Below are 22,978 nucleotides of genomic sequence, written 5' to 3'. Positions count from 1 at the left end.
AGGGTCACATTTACAATGGCTATAATCCTCTTGTGGGAGAATCAAATGTATTTATAAAGCCCTTTTTACATCAGCAGATGTCACAAAGTGCTATACAGAAACACAGCCTAAAACCCCAAACAGCAAGAATTGCAGATGTAGAAGCAAGAAACCTAGAGGGACCAGGCTCTGAGGGGTGGCCAGTCCTCTTCTGGCTGTACCGGGTGGAGAGTATAAGAGTACATGGCCATTTAAGGCCAGATTGTTCTTCAAGATGATCAAACTTTCATAGATGACCAGCAGGGTCAAATAATAATCACAGTGGTTGTAGAGGGTGCAACAGGTCAGTACCTCAGGAGTAAATGTCAGTAGGCTTTTCATAGCCGAGCATTCAGAGGTCGAGACAGCAGGTACGGTAGAGAGAGAGAGTCAAAAAAAGCAGGTCCGGGACAAGGTAGCACGTCCGGTGAACAGTTCAGGGTTCCCTAGCCGCAGGCAGAACAGTTGAAACTGGAGAAGCAGCATGACCAGGTGGACTGGGGACAGCCAGGAGTCATCAGGCCAGGTAGTCCTGATCCTAGGGCTCAGGACTACCTTCCATGATGCACCCCTCCTAGGGACAGCATGGAAGAGCACTAGTAAGCCAGTGATTCAGCCCCCGTAATAGGGTCAGAGGCAGAGAATCCCAGTGGAGAGAGGGGAGCCGGCCAGGCAGAGACAGCAAGGGTGGTTTGTCGCTCCAGTGCCTTGCCGTTCACCTTCGCACCTTGGTTCTAGTCAGGATTCTAGCAGCCGTGTTTAGTACTAACTGAAGTTTATTTAGTGCTTTATCCGGGTAGCCGGAGAGTGGAGCATTGCAGTAACCTAATCTAGAAGTGACAAACGCATGGATTAGCTTTTCTGCTTTTCTGCTAAAAAGTTTCTGATTTCTGCAATGTTACGAAGATGGAAAAAAGCTGTCCTTGAAATCTTCTTGATAGTTCATCAAAAGAATGATCAGGGTCCAGAGTAACGCAGAGGTCCTTCACAGTTTTATTTGAGATGACTGTACAGCCATCAAGATTAATTGTCAGATCCAACAGCAGATCTGTTCCTTGGGACCTAGAACTATCGTCTCTGTTTTGTCGGAGTTTGAAAGTAAAATATATTTGCCTGCCATCCACTTCCTTATGCCTGAAACACAGGCTTCCAGGGTAGGACATTTTGGGGCTTCACCAGGTTTCATCGAAATGTACAGCTGTGTGTCGTCCGCATAGCAGTGAAAATTGACATTGTGTTTCCGAATGACATCACCAAGGGGTAGAATATATAGTGAAAACAATAGTGGTCCTAAAACAGAACCTTGAGGAACGCCGAAACGTACAATTGATTTGTAAGAGGACAAACCATCCACAGAGACGAACTGATATCTTTCCGACAGATAAGATCTAAACCAAGCAAGAACTTGTCCTTGTAGACCAATTAGGGTTTCTAATCTCTCCAAAATAATGTGGTGATCGATGGTGTCAAAAGCAGCACTAAGGTCTAAGAGCACGAGGACAGATGCAGAGCCTTGGTCTGACGAAATTAAAAGGTCATTTACCACCTTTATGAGTGCAGTCTCAGTGCTATGATGGGGTCTAAAACCAGACTGAAGCATTTCGTATACATTATTTGTCTTCAGGAAGGCAGTGAGCTGCTGCGCAACAGCTTTTTCTAAAATGTTTGAGAGGAATGGGAGATTCGATATAGGCCGATAGTTTTTTACATTTTCCGGGTCAAGGTTTGGCTTTTTCAAGAGAGGCTTTATTACTGCCACTTTTAGTGAGTTTGGTACACATCTGGTGGATAGGGAGCCATTTATTATGTTCAACATAGGAGGGCCAAGCACAGGAAGTAGCTCTTTCAGTAGTTTAGTTGGAATAGGGTCCAGTATGCAGCTTGAGGGCTTAGAGGCCATGACTATTTTCATGAATGTGTCAAGAGATACAGGATTAAAAAACTTGAGTGTCTCCATTGATCCTAGGTCCTGGCAGTTCTGTGCAGACTCAGGACATCTGAGCTTTGGAGAAATACGCAGATTCGAAGTTGTTCATGAATTTATCACTGCTGAAGTGAAAGCTATCCTCTCTGAAATGTCTCTGGTTCTGCCTGTCAAACTAAACCAAGCAGCATGGCAGTGATGTTAGCAGATTATGCCCCTAAGCAATGGCTAACCATGCATATTTGAGTTATCATGGATAAGGTTCTGATGTGGGAAAGGGACACTGATCCAAGACCATTGCTGAATACCTAAGGCTACATTTCTCGAGTCACTCCGGTGGCTCAATTGGCAGCTACAGAAGAGAACAAAAGATGATGCAATAAGAATCCTTCTACTCTTAAGAGGAAAAAACATGGCAAATCTAGCTGCCTCTCTGCACCCACCTCAGTGCTTTCAAAGCAAACATGCTTAGTGTTTTCAAAAGGATAGCTGCCTTATAGAGTAGTTGTGTAGCACAGCAGGGTTAAACAGTTCTAGGTGGAACAGGTTTAAATCGCGTTACACTTGAGGTGATTTGGGACAGATAATTTGGATAAGAGATGTAGGATTTTCAACCTATTTTGTTACATGACCCAAACGGTAAGGACAGCCAAGGACACCAATGGACTGATTGGCCCAGAGCATTGACATGCACTGAGCAGCATTTCCTGATTGGTGAGTCAATAAGTGAATCAGGAAGGGACTCTGCAAGGACAATGAGTGGTGATTTATTCATGTGATTCACACACTTCATGAGACTCAGCTCAGTGCTTCCATTTCTTTTAGGTTGATAGCCCAAGTCCTTCACTGAGAAAGGAAGGATAGGCTTTTTCTTTGCCAGGGCTCTCAATTCACAGAAAAGAGATGACCGTGTCTGATATCTGATCCCACATAGTTTGCCATTACCCAGACTGCATATTTGTTTTGCATATTTTTTGATAATCCTAAATGATGTGTCTACTTCTGAGAAATGATACTAGTTGCATACAATAAATCAATACTAACAGTTGAAATGTACTACACTGCACTTTGCCTGAACTTTAAACCAAATTCAGGCGCTTTAAACCAAACTCAGAAAGTCTCCCTTTCAAAGCTCTTTTCAAGAGGCTATTTCTATCCTCTTAGAGAATTGTGTAGTTTGAGTTCAGGTTGCCCTATTTGTACATGCCCACCTAGTACATGTGGTTCCTTGGAAGTTGTGGGAACGTACATTTTTGGTTTCCCATTGGTTCTGGAAAAGACGACAAGTTTCCCGACCGGTAAAACTGAACAAACGTTTTTTATATGTTCTGAGAACGGAAGTGAAAATGTCACCTGTTCTGGGAATGTACATTTTTAGGTTGCAGGGAGGTTGAGAACCTTTTCCTGGGAGGTTTTATTAAAAGGTTATTTTGAGGTTTTTGAATAACTTCTTTAAAATTGTCACGATCGTCGTAGGAGTGAGTAGACCAAGGTGCAGCGTGTGAAACAAACATGACTTTAATAGTTAAAGTTTACCAAACAAAACACGACTCGTGAAGTCCACGGTGACAAACACCGACACGGAACAAAAACCCACAAACCCAAAGTGAAACACAGACAGTTAAATATGGCTCCCAATCAGAGACAACCAGAAAACAGCTGACACTCGTTGCCTCTGATTGGGAGTCACTCAGTCAAACATAGAATAAAACAAACTAGAACCCCCAACATCGACATATAACACATAGAATAAACACACCCTGGCTCAACATAATGAGTCCCAGAGCCAGGGTGTGACAGTACCCCCCCCTAAAGGCGCGGACTGCGACCGCGCCTCAACTAAACAAACCAGGGGAGGGCTGGGCGGGCATACCTCCTCGGCGGCGGTTCTGGCTCCGGCCTTGACCACCACCCTCCAATACACCCCCCATAGTGCCCCTGGTCCAGTCTGTCGACTCGCACCCCTGGCTTGGTGCGTGGAGGAGGAACGGGCCTTACCAGGCTGACTTCTCGCACCCCTGGCTTAGTGCGAGTGGCAGGAACAGGCCGGACCGGGCTGGCGACGCGCACCGTAGGTTTGGTGCGAGTGGCAGGAACAGGCCGGGTCGGGCTGGCGACGCGCACCGTAGACTTGGTGCGGGTGGCAGGAACAGGCCGGGTCGGGCTGGCGACGCACACCGTAGACTTGGTGCGGGTGGCAGGAACAGGCCGGACCGGGCTGGCGACACGCACCGTAGGTTTAGTGCGTGGAGCAGGGACAGGCCGGGCTGGGCTGTCGACGCACACCGTAGGCTTGGTGCGTGGAGCAGGGACAGGCCGGACCGGGCTGGCGACGCACACCGTAGGCTTGGTGCGTGGAGCAGGGACAGGCCGGGCTGGGCTGTCGACGCACACCGTAGGCTTGGTGCGGGTGGCAGGAACAGGCCGGGCTGGGCTGTCGACGCACACCGTAGGCTTGGTGCGTGGAGCAGGGACAGGCCGGGCTGGGCTGTCGACGCACACCGTAGGCTTGGTGCGTGGAGCAGGGACAGGCCGGGCTGGGCTGTCGACGCACACCGTAGGCTTGGTGCGTGGAGCAGGGACAGGCCGGGCTGGGCTGGCGACGCACACCGTAGGCTTGGTGCGTGGAGCAGGAACAGGCCGGGCTGGGCTGTCGACGCACACCGTAGGCTTGGTGCGTGGAGCAGGGACAGGCCGGACTGGGCTGGCGACGCACACCGTAGGCTTGGTGCGTGGAGCAGGAACAGGCCGGACCGTACTGGGAACACACACCACTGGCTTTAAACGGGGATCAGGAACGGGCCGGACCGGACTGGCAATACACCTCAGTACCTCTCGCCGTGCCTCTACAACTTCCTTCCCTCCTCTCGCCAATGGCTCCCGTAACCCGGTGGCCTTCTCTCCTCGTCTCCTATTTCGCCCTGTGGCAGCCTCCTGCTGCCCAGTCGCCCATGCCGTGTGCCCCCCCCTAAAAAATTCTTGGGGGTGCCTCTCGTCCGTCCGACGATGGCACTGCTGACGCCGCTGCTCCTCTCCTGCCTGGGTCTCCCCCTTTATCGCCTTCCGGTACCGGACGGCCTCCTCCTCAGTAATCTGCCCCCAACCGAGGAGGACATCCACAAGAGTCACCTCCTGCGTGTGTTCCTGGACACGCTGCTTGGTCCTGGTATGGTGGGTTTTTCTGTCACGATCGTCGTAGGAGTGAGTAGACCAAGGCGCAGCGTGTGAAACAAACATGACTTTAATAGTTAAAGTTTACCAAACAAAACACGACTCGTGAAGTCCACGGTGACAAACACCGACACGGAACAAAAACCCACAAACCCAAAGTGAAACACAGACAGTTAAATATGGCTCCCAATCAGAGACAACCAGCAAACAGCTGACACTCGTTGCCTCTGATTGGGAGTCACTCAGTCAAACATAGAATAAAACAAACTAGAACCCCCAACATCGACATATAACACATAGAATAAACACACCCTGGCTCAACATAATGAGTCCCAGAGCCAGGGTGTGACAAAAATGTTCACTGAATGTTTCAATAAGACTTTTAATAACACCGCTAGCTTAGTTTGGGTTAACCGTTTTGAACTCCAAGCAGAGATAGGACACATGGAAATGAATTTGCTTAGGCTTTCAGTCATTGCACTAATGCTAGTTAGCATTGGCTCACAAAACTACCTCCAACTTCCTTCATACTGGACACAGAGACATAAAAATACTATCCAAAAATTAATCTGACTCATTGCCAAACTCCCGAAGTATCTCTTTAATCATGCAAACACATTGCCTTTTTATTGTGACACAGCAGTGAGATTCGAACCTCTGATCTTCTGTTCTTTATCCATGCAATTAGTCCACTGCGCCACCAGGATGGAGCTAGCATGCCATGTTTATTTTTTACTCATACAAAGCTGTTCATATCGGTCTATTCAAATAGACACCATTTCAAAGGAAACAAGCACTCATTAAGATCAGGTGTGGCCAATTAGTGGGCTAACACACCTGAACACACTTGACAAGATAGAGAGTTCTGTTGATGCGGAGAATGGAATATATATGTTTTTAAATAACATTCTTAAAACGTTCTTTAAACGTTACAAATGTGTTTTTTGTGGAGAGTTTTCTTAATGTTCTGAGAATGGAATGTACGTTTTAAAATAACATTCTTAGAATGTTCTCTGAAGGTTATTAAAGTTGTGGTTTTTATGAAAGGTTTTCTTAACATTCTCTGAACTATTTGAGAACATTACTTTAAATAGAACCATGACGACACCTGTAAGAAACGTTATGCTGGAGTACTGACATTCCCACAGAATAATGTTGTTTCTTAATGTTCTCTGAACTATTTGAAAACATTCCCAATGTCAAACCAATTGGAGAACATCTCTAGAGCATTAGCAAAATTGAAATGAAATGTAATGAAATACCAAGAAAATTACGTTTTTTTTGTCAAGTTCCTTAAATGTGCTGATAATGTTCCAATGCCAAGCAACTATCCTGCACCATTCCCAGAAAGTTGTGGGAATGGTTGTCAGACCATTATGTGCCAGCTATGAGATCTATCCGGTATGTATTCAATCTCCTGGTCATGCAAGCAAGATGTGCTGTAGTCAGCACTGTCCCACTCCAAAGGCTGCCTCGCATTCCTAATAAACTGGAGAAATGCCTGATCAGATTTATCTACCAAGCAGAAATGGAGGGAGAGGGAGAGAGCGAGAGAGAAAGAAGGCGTGAGTGAGAAAGAAGAAGTGAGAGAGACTAGGCCTACAGGAACAAATATTGTTTATTCAGAGAGGGCAAGAAACTTAAAAGCCAGGCAGGGCTTTCTATGTGTGTTTTCTCGTGGGGTGGGGGTTTACCCGCAGTAGGAGGAGTAACCACTGTTCCTCAGGTAAAGTGAAACTGACATCCTCTAACGAGACCCAGATTAATTAGAGTGCTTTTTACAGTGCAGCCGACAACAAGGTTGAGAGAGGAGGCAGCCACAGTAAACATGACTAGGATATCCTAATCAGCAAACTTGACAATCTAAAATAAACAAGTTTACTGCAATGGGGAAGGATCACAAGTGGTGCACATGACAGGACTGAGCTTGGGTCAGGAGGTCAATACATTGTTCTGTTACACTGGGATGAGCACATATGGAACACCTGTATCCCAAACCTAACCTTCAAGGAAAATACCACTCCAAAACTCTTTTGGTATCTGTTTCATTATTCCACTGTTGATACCGTCCCAAAATGTTTTGGATGTCAGCAATCAAGTTTCCAAGATATAGAACTAATGAAACAAATGCCAAAATATTGTTTTGGAGTGGTATTCTCCTTTAAAGCTTACACAGCCTGATCTGATCCTAGATCTGCAAAGACGTGTGGTTTTGTTCCTTTATCATAGATGTGTGTTTGAGTGGTGTCTGCAGTAATTACACATCAAGACAATGGCACCTAGGAATTCTGCTGCCCTGGTCCTGATGTTGAGAGGTAGAAGGGAGGGGAGGGTGGTAGAGGGTGACATAACAGGAGGCTAGCCATCTGTACCATAGGCTACCCTATCCTCTATTTGATATGCTCATAACTCTAAAGGTCATTACTCGAATGGGCATCCATTTTCTAGTCTCATTGGAACTATAATGATCCTGTCAGTCTGGGGAAGTTTGTTTAAAATATGAAGGTACACCTGGGATAGAGATGAACGCTTCCTCTCCCTGCCGGTATGGAACCATAAGGGATATATTCTCATTCTACTATCTGTGGCTTTTCTTCAAGGGGAGCCGCACAATCTACAATCAGTCCACATCCAATCTGCCACCACTATCCATTTCTCTGGCTTAGTGTAGAGTAGGAGTACAGAGGAAAATATAAAAACCTTAGAATGACCTTACTGGAAAGAGGAGACTGAGGCCTTTTACTCATCATCCCCAGTTCACACATACAAGGCCACCAATGGGATAAAAACACTAATTCCCATAGAGATCAAAGATAAACAACACTCCCACCTGTACATCCAGTCCAAACAAACCACCAGAGTCCCTATACGCCAGACAGACAACATTTAAGGTCAATACACAACACAAAAGCCCAGTCTAAACACACAGCTGAGTTCCATAGAATCAAAGGGTTCCCTAAACACCATGTCAAAACAAAAGCAGCAATATCATGAGTGCCCTGAGAGCAGTGCTTAATCACACAGGCAGAGATAAAATTCATACATTTTGCAATGTGCTAAAACGCCCAGTCCAAAGACACTTTGCCCTTTGTCTCCTCTGAGATTGATTCGGTTTATTCTATCACAGGCAGCGTTCTGCTCAGTCCAAATTTGCCAGGCAGGGAACATTTTGATAATATGTATGTTTTCCCGGGAGCACAGGGGCCATCGAGAAAAATCTAGTCTCCAGCAGTCACATCCTCAGAGCTGCTGAGAGGAGAGACCATTCAACACAGCACCAGGCATCAGAGGCCAGATATAATCACATCTGACGCCTGGGTGTACGTGCGTGTGTGTGTTTAGCGCGAATGACAGTGTAAGTGTGGTGTATACTATGGTGCGTGTGTGTGCTGTTTGTGTCTCTTTCTGTGTGTGTGGGTATGTGTCCGAATAGATTCTGGTCACGACCAATCTCGTCCTCAGTCACGACTGCTTTTCAGCAAACAAACACAACAGATAAACTTGGGAGAAAATTATTCACTGTTTAAAAAACAAAACATAAATGAAATACAGTCCTGTTGTCAAGGTGTCAGTGTAATGCGGTGGACGAAGTCAGGCGCAGGACACAGAACTAATCGAGAAAGTGTACTTTACTCGTAGGTAAATGAATGAACAAAACCTCCACGCAAGAAGGAACAAACCCGCACACTAACGACAACCAAAACAAGAACAAACACGCACAACACACAGTGTGAGACAGAGGGTTAAATAGGGAAGACATAACTACATGATGGGAAACAGGTGTGACCAATAAAGACAAAACAAGTCGAACATAGACACATGGACTGGTAGTAGCTAGTACTCCGGTGACGACGAACGCCGAAGCCTGCCCGAGCAAGAAGGAGGGGCAGCCTCGGCTGAATTCGTGACACCTGTGCTCTGCTCAAGATTATAGAGTCCAAGGAAAGCAAACAGAATGGAACTGGACTAGACTGGACAACCCACAGAAATAGAATATACAGTGCATTCGGAAAGTATTCAGACCCCTTCCCAGAGCGCTCAGGACCTCAGACTGGGGTGAAGTTTCACCTTCCAACAGGAGAACGACCCTAATCACACAGCCAAGACAACGCAGGAGTGGCTTAGGGACAAGTCTCAATGTCCTTGAGTGGCCCAGCCAGAGCCCGGATTTGAACCCGATCGAACATCTCTGGAGAGACCGAAAATAGCTGTGCAGCGACGCTCCCCATCCAACCGGACAGAGCTTGAGAGGATCTGCAGAGAAGAATGGGAGAAACTCAGGTGTGCCAAGCTTGTAGCGTCATACCCAAGAAGACTCTAGGCTGTAATTGCTGCCAAAGGTGCTTCAACAAAGTACAGAGTAAAGGGTCTGAATACTTATGTAAATGTGTTGTTTTTATTTTTTTATTAATTTGCTAAAATTTCTAAAAACCTGTTTTTGCTTTGTCATTATGGGGTATGTGTGTAGATTGATGAGGGGAAAAAACGATTTAATCAATTTTAGAATAAGGCTGTAACATAACAAAATGTGGAAAAAGCCAAGGGGTCTGAATACTTTCCGAATGCACTGTATAGTAATTCTATGGGACAACCACAACACTTCAGAAATAATTCTGTCACAAAATGGCTGGAGTGCATCACCCAGGAGGGTGTTGCTGCATTACAACAATGCATGAGGTGGGCAACTCCCCCACAGAGTACTCAGGGATCCTTGGATGAGGTTGCACAACTTGCACTACGCTAAAGCCGTCCATTATCATTGGTATCATTACCACTGAGGCCGCAGGGAAGGCTGGGAGAGGAAGTGAGCCTGGATGGTGCCACATCGTGTGGTGGGGTTGACGGTGAGGAGGGCCCCATGGAGGAGGGCTTGGGGATTACCATAACCACACCGGCAGCCAATGAGCCAGCTGCACCGCGCCAAGGTCACCCTGCCTGCCTCCTCAATGCACTCTCACACTACCTCACCGCCAAGAGACTACATCAGAGGGGCTTACAGCCACAGAACCGAACACAAGGCAGGGGCTTTATGCAACACCAAGATCTACACATAATACAGGGATCCATGGCTAATATTAAAGGGTTACATGCTCTAAAACAGAACTCAGTTCATACAGGCTATACTGCTAATGTACTGTGTAGTGTTAGCGACAACTGAGCCCACACAACACCATTCAAAGAACCAAAAGAACAGAAAGTATAATGAAGCAAGTGACTCAACTGGCTGAAGCAAAGTACATAAACCAGAACAGTGGCTCATGTTTCCTCCATCTCCGCCTTTCTTTCTCTCTCTATCGCTCGGTCTCTCTATCGCTCTCTCAATCTATCCATCCATCTCCTTCTCTCTCCCTCCCTCAGGGCCACAGTGAATAATAAATATCCTTCCACCAGGAGTCAGAGCATGAGTCAGGGTCAGGGTGTCGGAGAACTGATGGTATAGTTACTCAAAAGAGAAACCAGAAAATAACTACTCTGCATAAGGTCTGACATGTTTACTGTGTATAATCTACTCCCTTTAATTCTTGTACCGCCCTGTACCACATACGCACACACATGCACTCTACCTGCTGAAGGTCTCCTTGAGGATGTAATCTCGAAGCTAAACTCGGTGAGCTCTTCTGCTTTACAACAACAACAAACAAATCCTGACATGATTGAACAGAACATGAATATAAACATGAGATAGACATAGGCTACAAAATGGAAAGAGAAAAAAAGTAATCTGTATCCCTGGGCAATTTTTATTAACATTGTACAACCATTCAGAAGTCTCGCGAGATTACATTATGTTTCGCTAGCACAACGGTCATCAGTCTAGCGCAGCGGAAATCAGTCTGGTAATATGAGGCTTACATCATCCACAAACAATCATACAGGAGATTTCTGGGAAAAACAGAGACAGAGTTGTTCTCTCTGAGGTATGCAGTAACTTTACAAAGAGACATACATACATTCAGACATACACCCCCCCCCACACACACACACACACTTGGATTAAACCATTTAAACACAGCAGAACATTTATTGTTACGATTACTCACAGTATGTTAATGGAAGCTGCTTCTCAGCCTTAACTCAAACTTCATAACACAGACCATTAATTCCAACAGCATAAAGCTTTAAACCTTGCTATATGGCGTCTGGCATTAAATGAGCATCACTAAAACTCCAGTGGAAGAGTCCAGACAGAAGACAGCACCACTTGCTCAATTATCAGTCCCCCTTCTCTTCCTCTGTTTGATGTCTGCCTGTTCTTTTCATGTAAAACGTTAGCTGAAGGCAGGAGGGCTCGGGGATCAGGGTCTTTATTGCTCTCCCACTGTGTCTAGAGCCAGGGCGTTTGGACCCATTGACCTCTCACCTGGACGTGAATCCTCGGTCTCTCACAACTCCCGTGTTATTACATGTGCCTCATCATTAGCCCCCCTAAAACCCTTCCTGAACCAGACCTTCCACTGCTTTTCCTCCTACTTCAGTTTCGGCTTCACTTAGGCTAATACCCGAGAGAGGAGGCCTGCATTACTCTGTTTCTCTGGCTCACTTTCTCTCTTTCTTTCCGCCTTTCTCCGATTCTGTCATCATCACAAAAATAAATAAAAGCATGAGCATGTACTGTGTGTGTGTTTGTGTGTGTGCGTGCATGTGCAGGTGTGTGTACATTTCAGGGAGCAGCAGGAGTTGAACAACATTTACACCATCTTATGCTAGGAGGGAAATAAGGGTAGTGAAAGAATCAATGTTTTTAGTAGACAATTGAAAAACAGTACATTGTACAGGTTTAACTAAATGAATGAATATCGCTCAATTGGAATTTGGCTTCAGCTTCTGACTGTTATCAAATACAAGTCAGAGAGAAAGTGATTTACAACGTCGGAAACAAAATCATGCAGAGTGGAGATGAAAGAGATACAGTACTAGGAAACAAGGGTTGTACGTGTCAGAGTTGATATGATTTCTGCAGTAGTGGGGGTGGGATATGGCAGCAAAAACAACATCACACAATCAGAGTGGAATCAAAGGCCTCAATCTCAACACTGCCATTGAGGAAGACGGAAACACATTAGGTGTGTTGTCAACAGTCCCTCAAGTGCGTCAGCTACTGCTCTGAATACTAAAGTGGTTCATGTATACAGTTAGCTGACCTGGACTCAGAGGCCATGATGTATATCAAATTGATCAAACAGACGACTTTGAAGAGCACACACTAAAACACCTACACAAACCACTGTGTTGGACAAGACTAAATGTGCAAACGTACACTTTATGGGCAACTTACCAGCCATGTGGAACAGACTAACACACCAAGGAACTACAATATTAATACAGCAACACATTAATATACTAGAACACCAAAGTACCAAGATACAGTACTATCAGCGCTAAAATACAGGGTTACTAACACATTAAACCACGATACTATCACATCAACCAACGTTGCTAACACACGGACACTCACCTGCCACAACACCGGCCATGTACAGCAGACTGATGCGTAGGATGCCGTGGACCATCTCCAAGGGAACACCGATCATCAGCTGGAGCAGAGCATTGAACCCCAGCTGCTCCAACCTGAGAGACAGTGAACAGGAGCATGACACCGGTCTCAATAGCAGATTAATTATGCATAGAGTTTTAAATCAGCTCCTTTAGTCTAGACACTTCATCAATGTTATCTACAGTAGTCATCTATCACCATCTATCCATAAATCCCATCTAAACCATTATCGGTCAATGCCTTGCAGTATCAATTAATGTTGCTTTACACTGTGTGTGTGCACGTGTGAATGAGGTGGGGTGGTCTCTTACCCAACGTGCATGAACATGTAGCTAAAGAAGCGCCAGACCTGGTGGCGGTGTCTGGGGTGGTACACCAGGGGGCTCTTCATGAAGTCTGGCTGGTATGTCTGCAGCACCCACTTATTCAGCATGATGCCATAGCACATGAACACGATGATCTGACGGGAGAGACACACGCTGCTTCACACCCACGTCTCTTCATTCAGACACTCATTTATATCATATAATACAGATTTCTGTTGTGAGAGCCAAGAAATTGCCCTTGCCAAAACAAATTGTGATTCTGCTAATAAATGCCACTTTTTTCGAACGCCGTATGCCTTGCGTCGGTTGAAGACTTCCATTGGCACCAACAAGAGATGCACATACAGAGAGACACACAGCTGGACCGATTCCATTAGCTCCTTTCATAAGTCAATGAATCATCATCTCCATTAATTTTAATGAAAGGAAATAGTCATTATCATTGCCTCTGTCATTACAGACCATTCACCGCCATTGTGAAGCATTTAGATATAAACGCAACATGCAGCAGGTTTTTTAGCATTCCCTATTCAAGCAAAGGCCTCTGGGGCTAAAGCTGTCTAGTGGTTATTTTCTTTCCTCTCACTAAATTGTTCCAATAATGTCACTGACTTGCCCAGAGACTAGTCCACTGGCTTGGTTTCCCAGTTCTACATCAGTTCCTGATAAGAATCCAAGAATTCAATCATGAAAGCCAATACAGTTGCCTTAGAGGACTGGCATCGAGTGCACCTCCTTAACAATTGTTTACCAAATAGTTGGTCAGTGCCCACACTGCCCACTGCCCACTAATGGGTCACAGCCATTTCCACATATGACAAAGCTAAATACTTTTTATGCCATAAACATTGTTCTGCTTATTTGAAGGGTCATAAGTAACTTAAAACATATTCAGGTGGGTAACAATGCACACATTTCTGGGACCACTGGTCTTAACAATGAGCAGCTCAGTTATCCGAGGCCTCCATCTGCTTTCTCTCTTCCCTCTCACCTGGACGATGGTAATGATGGCCATGAAGACGGGCGGGGGACAAAGGCGGTTCTGGTGGAAGTACCAGCGCCGATCTGTCTCGCAGGGCAGGATCTCATAGGCCACGTAGCGCACAAAGCGCTTGTACACGCCCAGGCCCGTCTCATCCAATAGGATCTCTCGCTGCAGCGTACGCCGGCCATTGGCGATGGCCCGTCGGAAACTGCTGGAGCGCTTGCTGCTCATCTGAGGAGAAGGGCGGGAGATGGATGGAGAGAATAGAGACAATGGGAACAAAGTTAGTATTCCTTTGAAACTGACAGAGTGAAGAAATATTTAATTTGATAGATGAACTGGCATGCTAAATGCCTGCAACTGCATTTAGACTTTTTAACTGCACTCAACTTCAAACAAAGAGCATCTCCATTCTCGCGGCTTCCTTGAAGCGTTCGGTGCTAAAAGTGGAGGAGAACATTTCTGCGCTGCCTTGCCTTGACAGGTACACACGGTGCCTCTATTCACCCAAAATAACTGTGTTTTTGCCTTCAAGGGGCAAAGCTCTGCTGAGGGGGGGAGTGGAGCATGTGGTGGGGAGACAGGTGACAGGCTCCTGTTATCATTGACACTTCAGGTTTCCTTAGTGAGCAGGAACGGCACAGCTGGGGGCTAGCATGACTTGGTACATGGAATCCCTGATGTCTGCTACTTTAGTAGGAAGTCTTGAGGAAAAACCATGGTGCAACCACAACTGACAGGGATAAGGGACACATTCTACCATGAATCTGGAAGAAAATGAACTTTCTCATATGATGACAATAAATCTGAAAGGCTCTACAAGGGAAGGAGATAAGAATGTCACATCTCAGTGTATTTGGATCTGTGTATGCCTATGCCATAGAGAGAATGATGCTTAAATCCAAGATGATACACAGACGCAGACAATAGGTCAAGCCACATTCATACTGTATCCATCTCTACTGCAACAGTCATCAGAGTCCCCACAGACCCCATCAAGGAGGCAGCTAAAGCAAACCAACCACAATTCATTAGGTGCTGTTGTGTGCAGGCTCATTACATCCGGACACTGTGGGGAGTATAACAATGAAAGTAATCGGGGGCAATATCTACATGGCGCTAATGAAAGAAACAAAACAAGGAGACAAATAAATAAATATATAAAACAAACAAATCACATACAAATGGATCCTAGCCATCTGAGGCTATTAAAGAAAATAATTGAGGAAAAACCGAAATATAGTTAGTCTGTAGAGCGGTAGTGGATGGTGGTGAAGTATAGTCGAGCGGGATGCCGTGAGACACGTATTAGGTAATTATGATGCCAGGGTTGAACAATGAGCAAGTGTGGGTCTGTGGCACAGCGATAAGCAGCGTCAAGCCGAGAGGGGCTGCCGGCCCTCCCGTGGCTGCAGCACTGCATATTTTAGCATGGAGATCAGGCCGAGGAAATGCAATTATACTGTACATGCTCTTGGAGGGAGAGGAAAGCACAAGAGAGGGGGTAGAAGGGGGACATTAGGAAGGAAGGAAAGGAAAATTAGGGAGGGAAAATAGGATGCCCTCATGGATCGACTAGCTCCGGGGAAGCACGGCTGCAGTTGTACTGCGGAAGTGAATGGTTTCCACCTGTCTTTACTAATGTCTTTATTAGAAGAGTTAAGAGACCGAATGGGAGAAAAGGAACGTGGTTGTGTGTGGTTGGGGGATTTATATACAAATGAAATGTTTTCTTCTCTGTGGGCTTTCTTCTCTAAATGATGCCTGTGTTTCCAGTGTTTTATCTACGTTTGTTTTCCAAAAACATCTGCTGCCTCTCCTCTTAGCGATGCGTTTCTTCTCCCTCTCTGAGATTTGTGCTCCTGAACGTTCCCGGGAGACGTTTCCCAGTAGACACACTTGTCATTCCGCCTTGCCTTTTCCTCTGACATGTGGGACTGCCGCTTCTAAAGTGAGCAGTAAGCGGCCTTTGAAGTTTGGGATATGAGACAGGGAGGCAGACAATAATGCGCATTAGCACGAGAGCTGACAACTTGACTGGGGAGCCCTGACAAACCCAGCAGGAGCATTCTAGCAGGGTGTGCTAGCATCACATCCCATTACATCACTACTCAGGAGAACCTCAGACTTTGGCATCAACAAGGTCCGCAGCTAAAATTCCCTTGACAAGCAGCAAGATGTCTGCCAGGGACAATTATTGATATTAAAGGCTAAAGATGGAGCTAAAGATAGAATCCCCTTTAAGGGAGACAGGAATGGACCTAATTGACATCGGGGTGTGTGTGTGCACACGTGCGTGTATTCCAAAACAGCAGGGTGCTCACACTCCCCTCCTTGAGAACAGTGTGTGGGCTTACAGTACATGCTGGTCTCAGCTCAGCCTCTGTTCTTCATGATGACTTAATTAGTTCTGGTGTTTGCTCAATAGTGTACTGATCGATAGTTTGAATAAATAATAACACATAAAGATGATATTTGTTCCATGTTTTCCTTATATAGAGGTATATTAGGAGGTATTGAGTTTGGTATCAAGTTATTCTAACGTTCCATTCAAGTACATTTCCAAAGTTGGTCCTGATGCTTGCTAAACCTTGGTGCAAAATCACACTTATTTCATGAATGGTGATGGGAGAACATCAGCCCTCTCTCTCTTACACAGAGCCCTCCAGGCTTAGAGTCAAAAAGTCCTGCTACTAAATGCTAGCTAGCTCGATTAATAAATTATTAAATTAATGTTACTAAATGATTTACCACATACTGTGAAGAACCAGGCTGGAATCTGAACGCCCGCGAATCACCATGCAGTAAATGACTCGCCATCACTTAGTTCTATTAAACAGGATCGGCACGCCATATACTACACATTTACTGGTCATTTATAATCCACTATTAAGCTATTAAATAAATGCAAACACACAGTGATAAGAAAAAACGAAATCACGGTGGATCTCAGCACTGTTTGCGCCCACCCTCATTCTAGCAAAATCCTTTTAAAATGAGAGCCCACCTTTATCATCAGGACCTAAACTGGAAAAACCTTCAGTCATGGACACTTAAGCAAAGTGCACCACTCTGAAGTCAGCAACCCACCTAAAAGAGAAATGGTGCCTGCCTGAGTTTGTGGTGTGTTGCGAGGGTGTGTTTGTATGTGTGGAGCAGATAAGTGTGTGTGTGTACGATGTGTGTCAGGGATGATGGGGTCCATCTATTATCTTTTTTTTTGTCTTTCCCTTCAGTGAGACCCTGTTCTTCTACTCAGAAGACAGATGGACCGTGGGCACTAAACACTGTCAGACGACCCCATTGACATCTCTAAACAATATAATGACCACACTGGAGCCACTAAATATAAAAAATGGCCTTGCTGGGGACACTAAACATTCCCCAAGAGAGCTTCAGTCAGGTCACAGGTGGCAAACGCTCCTCTGGGCTAAGCTTCTACTTTATCCATCTTCAAGTGAAGCACTAACCCAGAGAATCCCTGGAGCAATATTGGTGTTACACAGGAAACTTAAATATTCTTACTTGACTATTTACTGTAGCTAACTGAAGCTTGCCCAGGAATGTTTGCCAAACGTTGTATATATTTCTCTGTCATGACTACAACACAAAGCATATTGCCAGATGGTGGCAGCGGTGGGATCCGTATTGCTGTATCTCTCCCATTAAGGAGGAAACATGACTACGGCAAGGAGTTTCTCATGACCACAGTCACCTGACAATGATCCTACCTACAGGATGGGAGCTATGTGGGATGTTCTCAGAACATCATTTAAACTACCACCTGAAGGAGAGGAATTACAGATTTCTTTAATTTAACAAGAATACATGATAGCAACTACTGGAACACTCAGTTAACAAGGTGAAATAAATTGTTACGAAACCCATAACTAGCTTATGGATATTGTTGCACTCACTTTGTCTAGGGGTCCTAGGCCTAGTTACATGGTCTGTAACCTGAATGAATGTGTGCATTTATGTGCGAAATCTGCATTTCAAATCAAATCAAATTATATTTGCCACATGTGTAGAATACAACAGGTGTACACATTACCGTGAAATGCTTACTTACAGCCCTTAAACAACAATGCATTTATTTTTTAATAAAAATGTAAAATAAAACAACAAAAAAGTGTTGAGGAAAAAAAGAGCAGAAGTAAAATAAAATAACAGTAGGGAGGCTATATACAGGGGGGTACCGGTGCAGAGTCAATGTGCGGGGGCACCGGCTAGTTGAGGTAGTTGAGGTAATATGTACATGTGGGTAGAGTTAAAGTGACTATGCATAAACAATTAACAGAGTAGCAGCAGAGTAAAAAGATGGGGTGGGGGGGGGGGGGGGGGGGGGGCAGTGCAAGTAGTCCGCTTAGCCATGATTAGCTGTTCACGAGTCTTATGGCTTGAAGCTGCTGAGAATCCTTTTGGACCTAGACTTGGTGCTCCAGTACCGCTTGCCGTGCGGTAGCAGAGAGAACAGTCTATGACTAGGGTGGCTGGAGTATTTGATAATTTTGAGGGCCTTCTTCTGACACCGCCTGGTATAGTGGTCCTGGATGGCAGGAAGCTTGGCCCCAGTGATGTACTGGGCCGTACGCACTACCCTCTGTAGTGCCTTGCGGTCGGAGGCCGAGCAGTTGCCATACCAGGCGGTGATGCAACCAGTGAGGATGCTCTCGATGGTGCAGCTGTATAACTTTTTGAGGATCTGAGGACCCGTGCCAAATCTTTTCAGTCTCCTGAGGGGGAATAGGCTTTGTCGTGCCCTCTTCACGACTGTCTTGGTGTGTTTGGACCATGATAGTTCGTTGGTGATGTGGACACCAAGGAACTTGAAGCTCTCGACCTGTTCCACTACAGCCCCGTCGATGAGAATGGGGGCGTGCTCAGTCCTCTTTTTTTCCCTGCTGCCCACAATCATCTCCTTTGTCTTGGTCACGTTGAGGGAGAGGTTGTTATCCTGGCACCACACGGCCCGTCAGGAAGTCCAGGATCCAGTTGCAGAGGGAGGTGTTTAGTCCCAGGATCCTTAGCTTAGTGATGAGCTTTGAGGGCACTATGGTGTTGAATGCTGAGCTATAGTCAATTAATAGCATTCTCACGTAGGTGTTCCTCTTGTCCAGGTGGGAAAGGGCAGTGTGGAGTGCAATAGAGATTGCATCATCTGTGGATATGTTGGGGCGGTATGCAAATTGGAGTGGGTCTAGGATTTCTGGGATAATGGTGTTGAGGTGAGCCATGACCAGCCTTTCAAAGCACTTCATGGCTACAGACGTCAGTGCTACGGGTCGGTAGTCATTTAGGCAGGTTATCTTAGTGTCCTTGGGCACGGGGACTATGGTGGTCTGCTTGAAACATTTTGGTATTACAGACTCAGTCAGGGACAGTTGAAAATGTCAGTGAAGACACTTGCCAGTTGGTCAGCACATGCTCGGAGTACACGTCCTGGTAATCCGTCTGGCCCTGCGGCCTTGTTAATGTTGACCTGCTTAAAAGTCTTACTCACATCGGCTACGGAGAGTGTGATCACATAGTCATCTGGAACAGCTGGTGCTCTCATGCATGCTTCAGTGTTGCTTGCCTCGAAGCGAGCATAGAAGTGGTTTAGCTCGACTAGTAGGCTTGTGTCACTGGGCAGCTCGCGGCTGTGCTTCCCTTTGTAGTCTATAATAGTTTTCTAGCCCTGCCACATCCGACGAGCGTCAGAGCCGGTGTAGTACGATTCAATCTTAGTCCTGTATTGACTCTTTGCCTGTTTGATGGTTCGTCGGAGGGCATAGCGGGATTTCTTATAAGCATCCGGGTCAGAGTCCCACTCCTTGAAAGCGGCAGCTCTACCCTTTAGCTCAGTGCGGATGTTGCCTGTAATCCATGGCTTCTGGTTGGGGTATGTACGTCATCGATGCACTTATTGATGAAGCCAGTCACTGATGTGGTGTACTCCTCAATGCTATCTGAAGAATCCCGGAACATGTTCCAGTCTGTGCTCGCAAAACAGTCCTGGAGCTTAGCATCTGCGTAATCTGACCACTGATGCTTCCTGCTTTAGTTTTTGCTTATAAGCAGGAATCAGGAGGATAGAGTTATGGTCAGATTTGCCAAATGGAGGGCGAGGGAGAGCTTTGTATGCGTCTCTGTGTGTGGAGTAAAGGTGGTCTAGAGTTTTTTTTCCTCTGGTTGCACATTTAACATGCTGGTAGAAATGAGGTAGAATGGATTTAGGTTTCCCTGCATTAAAGTCCCCGGCCACTAGGAGCGCTGCCTCTGGATGAGCGTTTTCCTGTTTAGTTATGGCCTTATACAGCTCATTGAGTGCAATCTTAATGCCAGCATCGGTTTGTGGTGGTAAATAGACAGCTAAGATTAAATATAGATGAAAACTCTCTTGGTAAATAGTGTGGTCTACAGCTTATCATAAGATACTCTACCTCAGCCGAGTAAAACCTTGAGACTTCCTTAGTATTTGATTTTGTGCAACAGCTGTTGTTTACAAATATACACAGACCACCACCCCTTGTCTAACCGGAGTCAGCCGTTCTATCCTGCCGATGTAGCGTATATCCCTCCAGCTGTATGTTATCCATGTCGTCGTTCAGCCATGACTCGATGAAACATAAGATATTACAGTTTTGAATGTCCCGTTGGTAGGATAACCTTGATCTTAGGTCGTTCATTTTGTTTTCAAATGATTGAACATTGGCTAATAGGATTGATGGAAGAGGCAGTTTACTCGCTCGCCGTCGGATCCTTACAAGGCACCCCGACCTACGTCCACGATATCTCCGTCTCTTTCTCTTGCGAATGACGGGGATTTGGGCCTTGTCGGGTGTCTGTAGGATATCCTTTGCGTCCGACTCGTTGAAGAAAACATCTTCGTCCAATACGAGGTGAGTAATCGCTGTCCTGATATCCAGAAGCTCTTTTTGGTTATAAGAGACGATGGCAGAAACATTATGTACAGAATAAATTACAAATAAAGCGAAAAAACACACATAATAGTACAATTGGTTAGAGGGCTGTAAAACCGTGTTGGATGCACATGTGCCCAGGGAGACCGCAACCTTACCTTGGTCCAGAGCCAACTCTCTCTCTTGACTTCTTGGTCAGCCAGTCTAAGCGGATTAGTATTTTCTCAGTGGGTGACGAAACATAAATATAATCAAAAAGGAAAAAATACCAAAGGCATGCCCAAACTAAAGACTCAAAAACGAAAGACCTCATGGCCAGCAAACAAAACCAGCCACCTCCCAGCTTACAAGCTGGGCCACTGACTGACGATCACCTTAATTGGCAGCACCTGATGCACTTATCAACCAGGCTCAGCACCTGGTCAAAGTTGCTGGTGCCCCATGGGGGAATGGAGTGTGGAAGTGGTAGTGTGCTGTCTAAACTACAGTACCTAACCTCAGGTGCATCCTGTTTCCATTGATCATCCTTGAAATGTTTCTACAACTTGATTGGAGTCCACCTGTGGTAAATTCAATTGATTGGACATGATTTGGAAAGGCACACGTGTCTATATAAGGTCCCACAGTTGAGAGGGCACTTCAGAGCAAAAGCCAAGCCATGAGGTCAAAGGAATTGTCCGTAGAGCTTCGAGACAGGATTGTGTCGAGGCACAGATCTGGGGAAGGGTACCAAAAAATGTCTGCAGCATTGAAGGTCCCCAAGAACACAGTGGCCTCCATCATTCTTAAATGGAAGAAGTTTGGAACCACCAAGACTCTTCCTAGAGTAACAGAAGGAATAGGCGTGAAGTTCCATAAAGGGAAGAGTGGATGATAGAAGGAGGAGTAAACTTAAGGATGGGGTTCAAATGTCAGCGAGACTTCATCTGCATTGCTGCTCACTCAATAGAAGCGAGACCTGAGCATTTGTACAGGAACCAAATGGAAATAAAAGCTGTCATTACACACCATGAGCAAAACAGAGGGAGAGAAGGAATCAGCTTAGGGAAGTGAAAATATGGCAGGAATTGCATTGCGTTTAATTAATCACGCTGCGAGGAGGAGAAGAAACATGCTCTGGTCTGTGGCTACATAGGGCTGAGAATCACCTCAGCCCCTTTAAAAGAAACACAGGTCTAAACACAAACAGGTTAAGTAGAAAGGAATGAATAAGAATGATGTCTCTGACCTCCTAGCAGCATCACAAGACTCAGAACACTACTCAGCAGTACAATACAGTATATTACGCTGCAAGTGCATGATATTCTCATGCTATGAATTATGAGTGTGAATATCTGTATTTGTGTGTATTATCATGAAATAATTTGTATGCAATTCTCTAACCTTTCTCAAATAATTCTGTAGCGTGAGTGTGTACTATGCCTGCTTCTGTGTGAACGTGCCTCTCTGTGTGTGTGCGTGCATGCATGCCTCTGTGTGTACCCTTTCAGCCACTCACCAGCTCGATGAGCTCCTGGTAGCACACCTGTCCATCCTCGTTGCTCTGCACCAGGGCGAACAGCATGTCCAGTTTGGAGGGGTCCAGCTGCAGCTCATGGTGCTCCACCAAACTGGTGAAGTTCTCCACTGCGATGAAACCGGTGTTGTCTGGGTCCAGCTGGCAAACACAACACAACAAACACTCAGTACAGGCTGACCAGAATAGTGCTGCTGTTGATGATGATAGTAGTAGTGCCTATTAGCAAGAATGAGCTCAATTACATTTCAATTAAGTACATTCACGATGACCTGAAATCGTTTAATGGAAGATTTATTAAATTCTTATTAATTTAAAGGGTATTGACCCCATCCCTGCGTATTAGAATGATTATCTTTCTCTACCTCCCGTTATTCATAATCATAATGCATCTTCTCTGCTTTACTTTTTAAAAGCACATTGCACTCAATAAGCTGCAGTGATGTAGAGAGATACTGTATGAATGAATCTTCATGAATGCATCAGTAATCACCTGGTCACACACATTTCCTAGGTGGCAAAGGTAAAATCAAGTCACATTTTATTTGTCATATGCTTCGTAAACAACAGTCTACTTACGGGCCCTTCCCAACAATGCAGAGAATATGTTTTAAATAATAGAAAGATAATAACATGAG

At 45.4% G+C, this 22,978-nt stretch overlaps 1 protein-coding gene across 1 annotated transcript in view; it reads right to left on the bottom strand.

Annotated features, from left to right (window-relative positions):
* The window catches only part of LOC311100956 (rhomboid-related protein 1-like), a gene marked incomplete at both ends in the record, with an annotated part of 59,770 nt that overhangs the window by 23,572 nt on the left and 13,220 nt on the right, over positions 1-22,978 (bottom strand). Inside the window, 4 exons of the mRNA XM_084141939.1 lie at positions 12,570-12,682; positions 12,920-13,068; positions 13,926-14,150; positions 22,323-22,481. Of these exons, the coding sequence (XP_083998065.1) occupies positions 12,570-12,682; positions 12,920-13,068; positions 13,926-14,150; positions 22,323-22,481 (646 nt within the window). The remainder of the gene's footprint in view (positions 1-12,569; positions 12,683-12,919; positions 13,069-13,925; positions 14,151-22,322; positions 22,482-22,978) is intronic.

This window comes from Coregonus lavaretus (assembly GCF_964263955.1).
Source record: "Coregonus lavaretus genome assembly, chromosome: 25".
In the NCBI taxonomy this organism is placed as follows: Eukaryota; Metazoa; Chordata; class Actinopteri; order Salmoniformes; family Salmonidae; genus Coregonus; species Coregonus lavaretus.
This window is presented reverse-complemented; position numbering and strand designations above follow the sequence as displayed.